Here is a 15,633-nt window from a genome sequence, read left to right as displayed (position 1 = left end):
TTAATCCACCAAGGCATTTACTCGCTTCTCTCAATCTACATTCTACCTCCACCTTCACTCCACCTTTCCCTACCACATTTGCACCCAAGTATCTAAAACTATCCACTTCCTCCAGTCGCTCTCCCTTAATGCTCACTTCCAGTCTACTGCCACTTTCACCCCTTGTACATCTCATCACCTTACTTTTACCCCCATTTATCTTTAGCTTTCTTCTATCACATACTCTCCCAAACTCTGCCACCAACTTCCTCAATCCCTCCGATCCTGCCACAAGCGCAGTGTCGTCCGCAAACAACAGCTGGCTCATCTCCCACTTTTCTCCATTTTCTTTAACCATCTCCAATCCCTTGCCCACTACCCTTGCATTTACCTCTCGCACTACCCCATCCATGTATAAGTTCAACAGCCAGGGCGACATAACGCATCCTTGACGAAGTCACACCTTTACCTCGAACCACTCACTCTCTCCATTTCCAATCCTGACACAAGCTCTACTACTCTCATAAAAACTCTTGACAGCTCCCATAAGCTTTCCTCCTATCCCGTATATCTGCATAACCTCCCACAGTGCCTTTCTGTCTACCCTATCATAAGCCTTTTCCAGATCCATAAAAGCCCAAAAAACATCCTTCCCCTTTCCTATAGCTTTCTCACATATCTGTCTTACCACAAACATCTGATCTTCACAACCTCTACCTGTCCTAAATCCACACTGTTCCTCACCAATTACTCCTTCTGTTCCTCTCCTAATCCTCTCAATCAAGATCCTCCCATAAGCCTTCCCAACTACACTTAACAAGCTAATCCCTCTGAAACTACTACATTCACACTTGTCCCCTTTTCCCTTGTAAAGAGGAACTATACAGGCACTCCTCCAGTCCTCCAACACTCTACCCTCTCTCCAGCAAACATTACATAACCTCACCAGCCAGTCCACCATCACTGTACCTCCCTTTTTCAGACATTCTGCATGGTATCCATCCAGACAAGGTGCCTTACCTGCTTTCATCATCTTAACAACTGCCTTCACCTCATCCTTTCTTATTTCTCCTCAGTCATCACTCTCATTTTCTTTGCATTTCCCACTGCAGCTATCTTTCCCTCCCTATCCTCCTTCACATTTAGCAACTCCCTAAAATATCCTGCCCATCTTCCCCTTACTGCCTTCTCTTCCATTATCATCTCTCCATCTGCACCTTTTAACTTTTCTTCTCTACTTGATTCGCCTCCTCTTCCTCTCTTAATTTCTTTCCAAAACATCTTTTTATTACTTTTAAAAATTTCTGTCATACTCTTACCCCATTTCATCTGATTGCAATGAAGATAAATATAATAGCCCACATTTTTTTCACACATTTTCCAATCAAAAGCCAATGCTGATTTACTTGGTTTCTAGGGGTCACTAAAGTCACTTCAATGTCAACTGCATTAATATACTCTTAACACACCATTCAATGTACTATGTTATTCTTGAATCTTACAAACATTATCTACACAATTTATCATGTACTACACAAAACAGAGGTATAGCTCAAGGCTAATAGATAAACCAGATGAATGTATATAAATGAGTGTCATATGTAATACACATACATCCACTAGAAAATTAATACAAGAGTGACATGAACATAATACAACAAATAGGATACACGATTACAATTAAACAGACATGATTTTACATAACAATACATCTGACTTCTAATTAACATCCATTACACAAAAGAATCTAGTTCGAGTTTCAACAGGATTGAACAGACATAACACCGGTTCACAGATCACTAAACAGTTTTGAAATATTAAGCTAATCCTATGCCCCAAATACTACAACACTCCACACACACTGAATAGTCACTACAAAACTAAGTCCTACTTCATCTGGCTTACTGCTATATCAAGGGAAAAGGTACCAACCTGAGTGAAGGCAGTCAATTTTAAATCTGACCGGAGGAAACCCCTGTCAGGGGTCTGAAGTCAACCTCACACCTTATTGGTCAATCGTATAGATTCGTTCACCTTCGCGTGACGAGGCAATACACTCGTAGCTCATTGGGTAATAAAAGGGGGGCATGGGATTTACCTAGCCTGATGAGCCTAAATTGTAACTTGGCTACTTTCCTGATTGGATCCGGTCTTTGGTCGGTTTACGCGGGAAATACAAATAAAATTCTTATGTCACGACCTGTGAGGTAGCAGAGGCGCATATGCAATGGACCCTTGAACAATCACAATATTTATAAAAAAATAAAAAAATAAAAAATCACAATACTATTACAAACAAAAACCTTAGTTACAATAATAAATACATACAATACAGAGTAAAGAAAACAATACCTTACGGTGACATATTCGGTCATAACCAAAGTAGCATAGTACGAACACACGTAACATGAGACACAATATTTCCTCGAAAATAATAACAACAATTACATACCTGGGATGTATACATCACAGATGTAACAATATATATATATATATATATATGTAATATATATATATATATATAATTATATATATATATATAATTATATATATATATATACATATACCAAGTCTTTTTTCCCCTTACAAGGGAGGTAGCCAAAAAGGAAAAGGCTTAAAATTATTTCCACCCATTCCATCCCTGAATACACTCCACACCCCACCACCCTCCCTCTTATCTTAGCACATCCTGGGTGACGGGTCATCCCTGCACCTTGTCCACTGCCCTGGGTCAGAAGCAATGTCACAAGACACAGCACATCCACAGCAAGGCCGCTTCATTAAATCGGCGACCCCCCCTCTACGTCCCCCCATTGCATAAAAGGAAAAGACGGGGAGAAATCCCTTTGGGCAGCGTCAAATTTTGCTCACACATACTACCTCATGCAATCACATCATCATCCATATACCATTCTCCATTCATCCCTGTCTTCTGTCCTCTCCTGTCCTTCCTCAACAGACATTCCCCTCTTCCCCTAAAGCCCCCTTCACCCCATCCATCCACCTCATCCTAGGACGTCCCCTCATGTTCACTCCCTCCACATCTGCCTTCCATACCTCTTTTACTAGTCTTTCTTCACTCATTCTTTCCATGTGTCCAAACCATCCTAATATTCTTTCATCAACCCTATCTCCCATCTCCCTTTCCACCCCCGTTCTCCTCCTCACCTCCTCATTTCTCACTCTATCTAGCCTAGTAACCCCCATCATACTTCTCAGACACCTCATCTCAAACACATTCAAACTCCTTCTCTCTTCCTCTCTTATGTTCCATGTTTCTGCCCCATACAGTGCTGTTGGCATAATCACTCCTTCATACAGTCTACTCATATATATATATATATATATATATATATATATGTATACATATATCTATATATATGTATCATATCTATATCAAGGAATACTATTACACAGGACGTGCACACCCAGATTCCTGGCACCGCTAGCGGAGGCCAATCCAGTGTGCTACGAGCAGTGGTGTAAGGTTGTGTCGCTGCGTCTTTTGCGCGTGGCTGCATTTAGAAGTGGATAGTGTTTGTTTACATAGGTTCTTGCCGATTTTGTTTGTTTGGTTCTTCATAGGTTTTCTTGCAAATTTTGTGTATTCAAAATGCCGAATAAGTGTGGTGTTGTGAACTGCAACGGCAATTATAACAAGGATAACAGGTGCTGTGTGTTTCGACTGCCAAAAGACCGTATGAAAGACAGAAATGGCTTGATGTGCTACCAACACATTATAACTTTGTTGTTGATTCTGACAGATTTTTCATTTGTGAGTTTTCCATGAATGATTATTTTTTTGCTTTTGAACCATACCCCAAATGTAGTTATGAACAGCTCAGAGACTTTTTGGTGCTGCCAAGCAAACGCAAGCTGTAATACATCACTTCATCTATTGACAAGGATCAGGTGATGAGGGAAACATTTGCCAAAGTGAAGACACTGCAGCAGAAGAATGTATCTCTCTTGATAGATGAAGTATAGATTCGGCCAACCGTTGCATTTTTCTGGTGTGGTTCTGAGTGGCATGGCAGTGAACAAGCCAGACTGCAAGGCCACTTCTATGCTATGTATTATGATGAAGTCGCTGCACAGAGGACCTAGTATTATGATTTCTGTGACACCCGTCCACAAGCTCACAGCAGCATACCAGCTTGAGTATGTGAAGGAAGTGGCAGCTGCTGTTGAGAGGGCAGGTGGGTGTGTCATCGGGTCTATCACAGACCACAAGATAAGTCAACAGTACTGCAAGCCGTTTGATTTCCCGGGTGATTGCTGTGCCACAGCCAAGCATCCTCATGACAAAGATCGTGTCTGGTTTCTCCTTTTTGACACAGTGCATCTTCTGAAGTGCATCCGCAACAACTGGATCAGTGAGAAATGCCAGAAGATCAGTCTTGACAATAAAATAACAGCATCATTTGCTGACGTCAAGGAACTGTACGAGTCAGAGAAAGGCAGTACATATTCTGAAGACTACTCCCCTCACTTAATTTGCTGTCAACCCCTCACGACTTCAACTACAAAATGTGCAGCATGTCTTGAAGGTCTTCAGTAAAAAGGTTGTGGCTTCATTGAAGCTCAGAGGATGTCATGACACTGCTAAGTTCATCCAAATCATCCTCAACTGGTGGAATTTAATGAATGTATCTGGGAAGGGGCAAGATCAGCGCATGAATGATCCATATCAAGATGTTCAGGATCCCCAGTCAACCAGCCTGCAGACTTTCCTGTTGATTTTCCAAGAGGCTTCTTCAGGACATGGAGCAAATCGAATCAAGTGTTTCGCCAATGACACCAAGAATGAACTAGTGCAGACTATGCAGGGACTGACTGCCATTTGCCGCTACTTGTTCAGAAACGCTGACTTCCATTAGGTCCTGCTATATCAGATCCAGAGTGACTGCATTGAACAAGTCAATAGTTGATATATTTGTCCTATATACAATGTTAGGTTTCTAGTTTTGATATATTTGTCCAATATAAAATGTTAGGTTACAAGCCTCAGCTAGCAGAGCCAGATATCTGGGTGTGCACGTCCTGTTTAATAGTAGTCCTTGGTATGTATATATATATACATCAAGGACTACTATCAAACAGGACGTGCACACCCAGATTCCTGGCTCTGCTAGCGGAGGCCATTGCTTTCTTTATAACCTAACATTTTATATTGGACAAATATATCAAAACTAGAAACCTAACATTGTATTTAGGACAAATATATCAACTATTGACTTATTCAATGCAGTATAAGTTAATATAAACTTTTATAGTGAAATAAGAAATTATTTAAGTCACTGTTATGCTTTGAAATACCAATTTTAGCCGGACTTAACATGTATCATTGTATGAGGTTTGTGGACACTAAGGAACCCAAGTTGCTGTTGTTTTGCATTTTACAAAATGGATTATAGATTAAGCCTTTGTGATTGCAAACAATCACACAAATAAATAGACATAGAAGCAAAAGCTTACCAGACTGCAGCGATTAATCAGCAAGCCGGGCCTTCTTTACAGAGGTCTGGAGAAGGACTGCATTCTTCTGCTGGTCTTTCTATAGGTTGTGGAGTCTATTCAAAAGAACATTTGCCAGACGACGGAACATCTTGGGACAGTCAATGTCAATCCCACTGAAGATGGTCAGTGTCAACAAGATCTCCAGTCTTTTCTGGCAGCAGGAACGATGACGGGCTTCCTTGATGGAACACAGTCCACATCTGACAAGATCAAAAGTGCACACATGTGGAGTTGTCAGGGAACCTCTGGACACTGTATCGATAAAGTCCATAATGTCACTGGTCACAAGAGGTTCCTCGGCGCTGAAGACCACATCATCCGCGCACTTTGTTTAAAGCCTTCCCACCACATAGGCCACACTGCACTCTTCATTCACAGTCAGTGTCACATCTGTGGTGCACCTCTCAATAGAGGCTTCATCCTCTAAGTCAATTGCAGTCCCCAAGCAGGTATGTTCCTTCGACACAGGGTGGACATCGATGGACTGGAGGTTTATGGCAGCATATCTCGTGAGCCGCTGCTTGCATGCGGAGAACACATCCCCAGTGGTCATTAAAGAGTTTGCACCAGTTGATTGACGGTAGACATGACAACTCCCCCTCAAGCCAGTCACTCTGGATCTGACGCAGCAGGACATAATGGAAGTCAGCATTTCTGAACAAGTAGCGGCAAATGGCAGTCAGTCCCTGCATAGTCTGCACTAGTTCATTCTTGGTGTCATTGGCGAAACACTTGATTCGATTTGCTCCATGTCCTGAAGAAGCCTCTTGGAAAATCAACAGGAAAGTCTGCAGGCTGGTTGACTGGGGATCCTGAACAGCTTGATATGGATCATTCATACCCTGATCTTGCCCCTTCCCAGATACATTCATTAAATTCCACCAGTTGAGGATGATTTGGATGAACTTAGCAGTGTCATGACATCCTCTGAGCTTCAATGAAGCCACAACCTTTTTACTGAAGACCTTCAAGACATGCTGCACATTTTGTAGTTGAAGTCGTGAGGGGTTGACAGCAAATTTAGTGAGGGGAGTAGTCTTCAGAATATGTACTTTCTCTGACTCGTACAGTTCCTTGACGTCAGCAAATGATGCTGTTGTTTTATTGTCAAGACTGATCTTCTGGCATTTCTCACTGATCCAGTTGTTGCGGATGCACTTCAGAAGATGCACTGTGTCAAAAAGGAGAAACCAGACACGATCTTTGTCAAGAGGATGCTTGGCTGTGGCACAGCAATCACCCGGGAAATCAAACGGCTTGCAGTACTGTTGGTTTATCTTGTGGTTGACTGTGATAGACCCGATGACACGCCCACCTGCCCTCTCAACAGCAGCTGCCACTTCCTTCACATGCTCAAGCTGGTATGCTGCTGTGAGCTTGTGGACGGGTGTCACAGAAATCATAATACTAGGTCCTCTGTGCAGCGACTTCATCATAATACATAGCATAGAAGTGGCCTTGCAGTCTGGCTTGTTCACTGCCATGCCACTCAGAACCACACCAGAAAAATGCAATGGTTGGCCGAATCAATAATTCACCTATCAAGAGAAATACATTCTTCTGTTGCAGTGTCTTCACTTTGGCAAATGTTTCCCTCATCACCTGATCCTTGTCAATAGATGAAGTGATGTATTACAGCTTGCGTTTGCTTGGCAGCACCAAAAAGTCTCTGAGCTGTTCATAACTACACTTGGGGTATGATTCAAAACCAAAACAATAATCATTCATGTAAAACTCACAAATGAAAAATCTGTCAGAATCAACAATAAAGTTATAATGTGTTGGTAGCACATCAAGCCACTTCTGTCTTTCATAACGGTCTTTTGGCAGTCGAAACACTCAGCACCTGTTATCCTTGTTATGATTACCGTTGCAGTTCACAACACCACAGTTATTTGGCATTTTGAATACACAAAATCAGAAAGAACCTATGAAGAACCAAACAAACAAAATCAGCAAGAACCTATGTAAACAAACACTATCCACTTCTAAATGCAGCGACACAAGCTTACACCTCAACTGCTTGTAGCACACTGGACTGGCCTCCGCTAGCGGCACCAGAAATCTGGGTGTGCACATCCTGTGTAATAGTATTCCTTAATATATATATATATATATATATATATATATACATATATTATAAATATATATATATATATGTATACATATGTGTATATCTATATGCATATATTTATATATATACATTATATATAATGTATATATATATATATATATATACGTGTATATATATATATATATATATATATACATGTGTATATATATATATACATATATACATATCGATAATTTTTATGACAGTTGCATGCAGGGTTCGAACCCGCTATACTCGGCTATCCGTAAATTACCTGTACGGTGCCCTAGACCACTGGTGGGCTGGTCCTTGAGTAAAACAGGAATTCGGATCGCCATAATAAGTGATCTTCCTTCCCTCGGGAATCAGTTCGATTCCAGGTTTCAAGGATTTTATAGCCTCTGTGGTGTAGTGGTCTAGGGCACCGTACAGGTAATTTACGGATAGCCGAGTATAGCGGGTTCGAAACCTGCATGCAACTGTCATTAAAATTATCGGTTTGATGTCGCTGCCATTAGTGTATTTGTCTCATATATACATATATATATGTATGTGTGTGTATACATACACACTGAATGGTTCCCAGTTATCAATTAATATCTTTTCAACCACATATCACTTTTAATTCCATACTATCGCAAACGAGACAGAGTCGCTCGAAGGAGGCATCCGTTGGAAATTGAAATGTGGACGAGCTGAGGATTCGAACCCAGCTAACCCGTAACAAAGTTACATTGACGTAAACCAATATGCTATCAAGAGAGATAGCGTATTGGTTTACGTCAATGTAACTTGTTACGGGTTAGCTGGGTTCGAATCCTAGGCTCGTCCACATTTCAATTTCCAACGGATGCCTCCTTCGAGCAATTCTCAGTCTCATTTGCGATGGTACGGAATTAAAAGTGATATGTGGTTGAAAAAGATATGTGTGTGTATGTATATATATGTGTATTTACCTAGTTGTATTTTACGGGAAGGGGAGCTATGCTCGTGGGGTCCCGTCTTCATATCTCATTTTATCTAAACTATTTTTAAATTCATGTATTGTTTTTGCACACACCACTTTCTCATCTAACTTGTTCCAACTGTCTATTACTCTGTGAGGAAAGCTGTTCTTTTTCAAATCTCTTCTATAGCTGTCTTTTTTTATTTTCTTTCCGTGTCCTCTTGTATTTGTCATCCCATTTTATCAGATTCTCTCTATCAGTAATTTCTATGCCTTTCATGATTCTGTAAATAGCTATCAAATCTCCTCTCTTCTTTGCTCTAGTGTCTGTAGTTTAAGTTTTTGTAGTCTCTCTTCATATGATAGTTTTGAGAGTGTTGGTGCCAATTTTGTAATTGCTCTGTATTCTTTCAAGTTTTTTTATACATTTTTTTGTACTTGGTGACCATATCGTTGCTGCATATTCCAATCTTGGTCTTATCAGGGTGATTAGGATTTTCTTCACCATTTCTTCATCCAGGTATGTAAATACAACTTTGATTGTTCTTATTAAATTATAAGTTTCTCCAAAAATCTTATTTATATGTTTCTCAGGTGACATATTATTCATAACAATGACTCTCAGGTCCTTCTCATTTTCTACTTTTTTTATTCCTTCTTCTCCCAATTTATATGCTCCTGTTATTCTGTTTTTGCTTTTTCCAAATTCCATTATACTACACTTTTTTGTATTGAACTCCATCTCCCACTTCCTACTCCATTCCTGTACTTTATTAAGATCTCTCTGTAGTGATTCACAATCTTCTTCAGTTTTCACTCTTTTCAGTAGTTTTGCATCATCTGCAAAGAAGCTCATATAGCTTTCAATTCCTTCATCCATATCATTAATATATATAGCAAACATTATTGGGGCCAGAACTGTTCCCTGCGGAACACCGCTTATTACTTCATTCCATTTTGAGTGCTGGTTTCTTATCACTACTCTCATTTTTCTTTCTTGCAAAAAGTCCTCCATCCAATTTAGTAGTTTGCCCTGTATTCCTCCTTCAGTTACTAATTCTTAAGCAACTTCTTATGTGGTACTTTGTCAAAAGCTTTCTTTAGGTCTAAAAATGCACAGTCCGCCCATCCATCTCTTTCTTGTATTATATCTATTAGCCTTGAATAGAAACATATTAAATTGGTGACGCATGATCGTCCTTGTCTGAATCCAAATTGCCTTGGATTTAACACTTTGTTTTTTTCTAAATATTTTACCCATCTACTTTTGATAATTCTTTCACAAATTTTTGCTATTGTACTTGTTAGAGAGACTGGTCTATAGTTGGTAGGTTCTTCTTTATTTCCTCCTTTATATATAGGTACTATATTTGCTTTTTTCCAATCTTCTGGAACTTTTCCTTCTTTCAAGGAACTATTTAGTATGCTATGTATTTTGTCTGCCAGTTCATTCCTGCATTCTTTCAGTATCCAGTTTGCTATTTCATCTGGTCCATGCGATTTTCTGACATCAAGATTACTCAAGTGTGTTAATATTTCATTCTTTGTTACTTCTATTTCTTCCATAGGGGGGACTTTCTCTTTCCATTCGTTCTCTTCAGGTTGTATGTTCTCCCTTGTAAACACTGATTTAAAATGTTTGTTCATAATTTCCGCCATTTCCATTTCCTCAGTGTATTCAACTCCCTCTTGTCTTAATTTCTCCAAGTCTTGTTTGCTTTTCAGTTTATTGTTTACAAATCTGTAGAATAGTTTTGGTTGATCTTTACACTTTTCTATGACATCTTTTTCATATTTTCTTTTTTCCTCTCTGCACGTTTGTACATATTTATTTCTTTAACTAGTATATATTTTCCATTTTTCAGGTCTTCTGTCTTTTTTCCATCTGGTCCAGGCTTTGTCTCTTTTGTCTTTTAACTCCCTACAACTTTTGTTGTACCAGCATTTTACATATCCTTTTTCTTGTTTTTGTCTTGGGACATACTTTTCCACTCCTTTTTTGTAAATTTTTGTCAAAATATTCCATTTCTCTTCTACTGTTGTTTCTTCTTTGTATATTTCTTCCCAGTTTTCCTTTTGAAAGAATTCTCTTATTTTATCAAAGTTTGTTTTTTCATACATCATTCTTCCTTTTCTATATTGTTCATTTCTTTTCATATATTTTTCTTCATTAAGTTCCAGTTCAATTAATATGTGGTCACTTTTACTTATTGGTGTTTTATATTCAATTTTGTCCACTATTCTAGGTTCGGATGTAATTATTAGGTCTAGTCTCGATGGCTCTTTTTCATTTCTATACCTAGTGTTCTCCTGTATCCATTGTGTCATTGTATGGTCAGTAACCATCTCAAGTAAAGCGTTTCCCCATGAGCCGTCTCCACCCTTTACTGTCATTTCTTCCCAGCAGATTTCTTTGCAATTAAAGTCGCCCATCATAACTATTTTTCTCCCTCTTCTATTATCTTGTTTAATGTTATCTTTGTGTCCTCTAACATACTTTTATGTTCACTCTCTTCCCATGAGGCTGTTTTCGGGGGCACATAATTTATCACAAATTTTCTGCTCTTCTTATCTCTGTCTTCTACTTCCATCATTATCATCTCTACTGTATTCTTTCCATATGTGACACACTTCACGTTTATATCCTTCTTAGTCAATGAACATAACTCCACCTCGTTCCTTTTTCACTCTGTTTCTAATCCAATAATTATATGCATCATGTCCTACACTGTTGGGTGGTAGTGGACCTTTTAATTTTGTTTCTACAATTCCCATTATGTCTGGTTCTTTTTCTTTCAAATAATCATTCAGCTCATTCAATCCTGTTATTAATCCATCTATATTTGTGTAAGACACTCTTAGTTTTCTGCCACTTCCATTGTGTTCTCTGTTTCCCTTTTGTTTTTCTCTTGTATGTCGACTTTCTTTAGTTTCATATTCACTACTCTCCAATAGAATCTCTCTTTTTCTGACTCCGTTCTTATCTCGTTTTTTTCCTTAGCTTCAAGTCTTTTCTGTTTTTCTTCCTCTTTCCTCTTTATTCATTTCCCTTTTTATCCATACCTTTTTATATTGTTCACTTGTTGCTAGTTTCCCTGTTTTGGATAAGATATTCTCAGCCGTAGTTTGTGACCTGAATTTAATCTTAATTGGTCTGGTCTTGTCTGTACTATATTTCCCGAGCCTGAATTTCTCTTCGATTTGTTTCATTATTTCTGGTTCATCTTCCTGAACTAATTCTAGTAAATTTCTTACTTTTTCATTTTCCTCTTTGATTCTTGTGGTTCTATCTGGGTTATGTTTCTCTTCCATTCCTATTATAATTATACATTTCTTTCTGTCTGCTAAGTCTCTTACTATATTCTCCTTCTGTCTCATCACTTTAATAACTGAGTTTTCAGTTTGTTCATTCATTTGCTGTCTGATTATGTCAGTGAATGCAACTACTCAGAAGCTATGATATATATTTTCCTTAGCTCATCATCCAAAAATTCGGGGTTACATATCCTGTAAGTTCTAAGAAACATGGAACTAAACACAAAGTTTTGTTTTTGATGATGAGCCGAGTAAAAAGGGACACATGATGAAGACATTAGTTGGTTTTCTATAAACGTCATACTTGTGTTTCCTTACCATGTTCCCTATCTTGTCTACTACTTTATGTATTGTTACAAACACGTAAAATGCTTCTCCTAAACAACATCGTTCGGGTAGTTTACGATTAGCAGAGGTAGGCAGGCAGACAAGGAGGAGGAGGTGGAGAAGAGGCAATGTCGTAACTAAAAATGCAGTGGCACAGTCGGAATATGCTTATAGCTTAACTGAACTGTGTCATCAGACTGTTATAGACATCGCCTCAAGCCAGTTGACTTTCTGCACCCTTTTGCCCACTATTGATAATCTTTTGTTATGCTACCTGCATATGAACTAGAACAGTCGAACTGCATTTTTCATTTACATGAATGTGTATATTTTCATTGTATAGATCAATACCCAATTTGTGTGTTGCCTCATATTAATATATGTGACCAAAGAAGATTGTGTGATTTTGTTCACTCTTACCATCTTTGTCATTGATACTGGGTTTGGCAAATCCTAGTTTTATTTGAACAACATTGTCCGGAGTTGTGTTTAAATGCATCAGGTAGCAACCACAGGGGGGGTGGGGAGACAGTACAATCTGGAGGGGGGGATGACCTTACCTCTATCGACCTAACCATTTTTGTCACTGCTCTTTTTTTTTTTTTTTTTTTTGTGCTAGGTGCCCATAGTATTGCAACATACTCTAGTTTAGGTCTTATTAGTGTAACCAATATTTTTTTTACCATTTCTTCATGTAGTCGAAGGCCACTTTCATTGATCTTAACAAGTTAAAAAGTCTCTCCAAATAATTTATTGACATGTTTATCAGGTGTTAAGTCACTTGAGATAAATCACTCCCAGGTCCCTTTCTGAATAGTCTTTTTTGATTTCCTCGCTTCCAATTTTATAATGACCCGATATTCTATTTTTTTTTTTTTTTCCAAATTCCATTATACTACATTTCTTAATGTTAAAGTTCATTTCACATCTCTGACTCCATTCCCATATTTTGTCCAGGTCTTCTTGTAGCAATCCGCAATCTTCTGTGCTTATTCTCTTGAGTAATTTGGTATCGTCAGCAAAGAAGTTCATGTAACACTTCATGTTAAAGATACGATTATCTTCCTTAAGTCCGCCTTGCTAGGTGGTCTGTCGTCTGCTTCCCGCCATTTCTATATTTACTTGTTTTGAATTGGTTAGATTTGATTAAATCTACCATTATCATTATAATGGTCTGCTATATATTTTTTATATGATTATGTTTGCAGCTGAAATGTCAGCTGTGGATTGATGGTATTCAAAGTATTAAGACATTTGAAATCCATAGATGTTATTACCCAGATTCATCTTTAAATTCATTAGTAGGATTAGAAGTACATGCTTTCAGTGATACATCTAAAAAGGGTTATGGTAGCTGTGTATATCTACGTATACCTAAATCAGATAAGGAGTTTCATGTATCATTTGTTATGGCTAGGACAAAGGTAGCTCCTATCAAATGGGTTACGTTACCCAGGCTGGAACTTCTTGGAGCCTTGTTGAGTGCTCGTCTCAGTCATTTTGTAAAATCTGCCCTACATTTGAATGATTGTGTAAGATTAGTTTGCTGGACAGATTCTAAGGTTGCTCTGTCTTGGATAAAAGGTAATCCTAATAGGTGGAAGATGTTTGTTGCTAACAGAGTTACTGAAATTCAGACATTAACATCTCCAAGCAATTGGTTCCATTGCCCTGGTACAGACAACCCTGCTGATTTGCTGATCAACTAATTTCAAATAACATGTGGCTTGGGGGTCCCAATTGGTTATCTAGTTCCTCATGTTTCCATGCTGGAGCTAATATTGAGGATGAGACACACATTTTGGCTCACACCTGTAAAGAGAGTAAGGGAGAGGGAACAGCCTTGACTGTTAATGAGAAAGCCACATCTGTATTTGACTTTAGTAGATATAGTGAATTTAGCAAAGTTATGAATACTGTTGCCTGGGTTAAGAGGTTTATTATTAATTGCAAACCTGATGGCACAAAACATTCTGGCCCTCTCACTTATGAGGAGTTGATCAAAGCAAAGGACAATATTTTGATCTGTGTTCAGAAAGTTATGAGAATGAAAGAAATGCTTTGTCTTAAGGGAAACCCCTTCCTAGAAATTCTTCTTTGATAAAATATGACCCCTTTCTAGATTCTAATGGATTGCTGAGAGTCAAAGGTAGACTTCAGTATTCTGACTTAAGTTATGACAGCAAGAACCCCATTATAATTCCTAATTGTCATGTGGCCAAACTTATAGTACAATTTCAGCATAACTTTTTGAAACATGCTGGTGTCACACCCTCATGTCCACCATTAGAAACTCTTACTGGATTATTGGATTAAGACAAGTGGCCAAAAGAGTTTGTGGAGAATGTGTTGCTTGCAAGAGATTTGATTCTAGACCATGTAGTCAGTCAGCCCCTCCTTTGCCAGAATTGAGGGTTAAATCTACCTTCCCCTTTGCAATAACTGGATTGGATTATGCAGGTCCCTTGTTTGCAGTTGATCAACTATCTCAGAAATTGTATTTTTTGTTGTTCACTTGTGCTGTTACAAGATCTGTTCATTTAGAGTTAACAGACTCACTTTCAGTGCCTGATTGTCTTTTAGCACTACGCACATTTTCTGCCAGGCGTGGACTTCCATCAGTGGTGTATTCAGATAATGCCAAGACCTTTAAAATTGTTGTCAAAGCTCTTCAGCAATACTTTAGTGTCTTGAGTCCTGAGTGGAAGTTCATTGCTCCCAGATCCCCATGGTGGGGAGGCTGGTGGGAACGACTTGTGAGGTCAGTTAAATCTGCATTGAAGAAATATCTTGGTACTAGATGCTTGACTAAATGTGAGCTTGAAACAACCTTATTTGAAGTAGAGGCTTGTATCAATTCAAGACCTCTGACTTATGTAAGTGATGATTATAATGTAAAGAACCCTTTGACACCCTCACATTTTCTGATTGGTTGAGTAGTTGGATTTCAACCTCATATTTCTGATGAGCATGGATGTTGTTAGCCATAAAGACTTAAATGAAAGAGAACATGTTCGAGAAAGGCAACTCGACAGATTCTGGAAAATGTGGAGTGATGACTATTTGAGGGATTTACCTCCCACAGTGAAGGGATCCAAACCCAATTGTAACTTGAAGGGTTCTGTTGTATTGTTAAGAGAAGATAATGTACCTAGAATGAGTTGGCCTTTAGGTGTGATTATTAAGTTACTTCCTAGCAGGGACGGTATAGTCAGATGTGTCAATGTAAAAACTGCCAAGGGAATTTTTTGTAGGCCTGTCCAGAAATTGCATGATCTGGAAAGTTGTTTTGAAACGAACAGTGTTAATGAAGATATTGATAATCCCTTATTGTGTTCTATGCCTGATGAGGAGGATGTTGCAAGGGATGAGGATGTTGAAAGTCTTGAACAGGTGAAAACCTCTCGGAGTGGATGGGTAGTTAAGCCCCGTGTTCTGCTTGATTTGTAAGACC

General features: G+C 38.7%; 1 protein-coding gene across 1 annotated transcript; it reads left to right on the top strand.

The window, feature by feature from the left end:
• The first annotated feature begins 14,455 nt into the window (after window positions 1-14,455).
• On the top strand, window positions 14,456-15,115 carry LOC143027355 (uncharacterized). Its single transcript, XM_076188634.1, has one exon. The coding sequence runs from the start codon at window positions 14,456-14,458 to the stop codon at window positions 15,113-15,115; it is 660 nt and encodes a 219-aa protein (XP_076044749.1).
• The last annotated feature ends 518 nt before the right edge of the window (window positions 15,116-15,633 follow it).

This window comes from Oratosquilla oratoria, chromosome 8, assembly GCF_046742065.1.
Source record: "Oratosquilla oratoria isolate Oo_2021 chromosome 8, ASM4674206v1, whole genome shotgun sequence".
In the NCBI taxonomy this organism is placed as follows: domain Eukaryota; kingdom Metazoa; phylum Arthropoda; class Malacostraca; order Stomatopoda; family Squillidae; genus Oratosquilla; species Oratosquilla oratoria.
The sequence above is the reverse complement of the archived record's forward strand: the minus strand, read 5'-3'. Positions and strand labels throughout refer to the sequence as shown.

Excerpts from the sequence above, each read along its gene's own strand:
- LOC143027355 (XM_076188634.1), top strand. The coding sequence starts at position 14,456 with ATGTCCACCATTAGAAACTCTTACTGGATTATTGGATTAAGACAAGTG.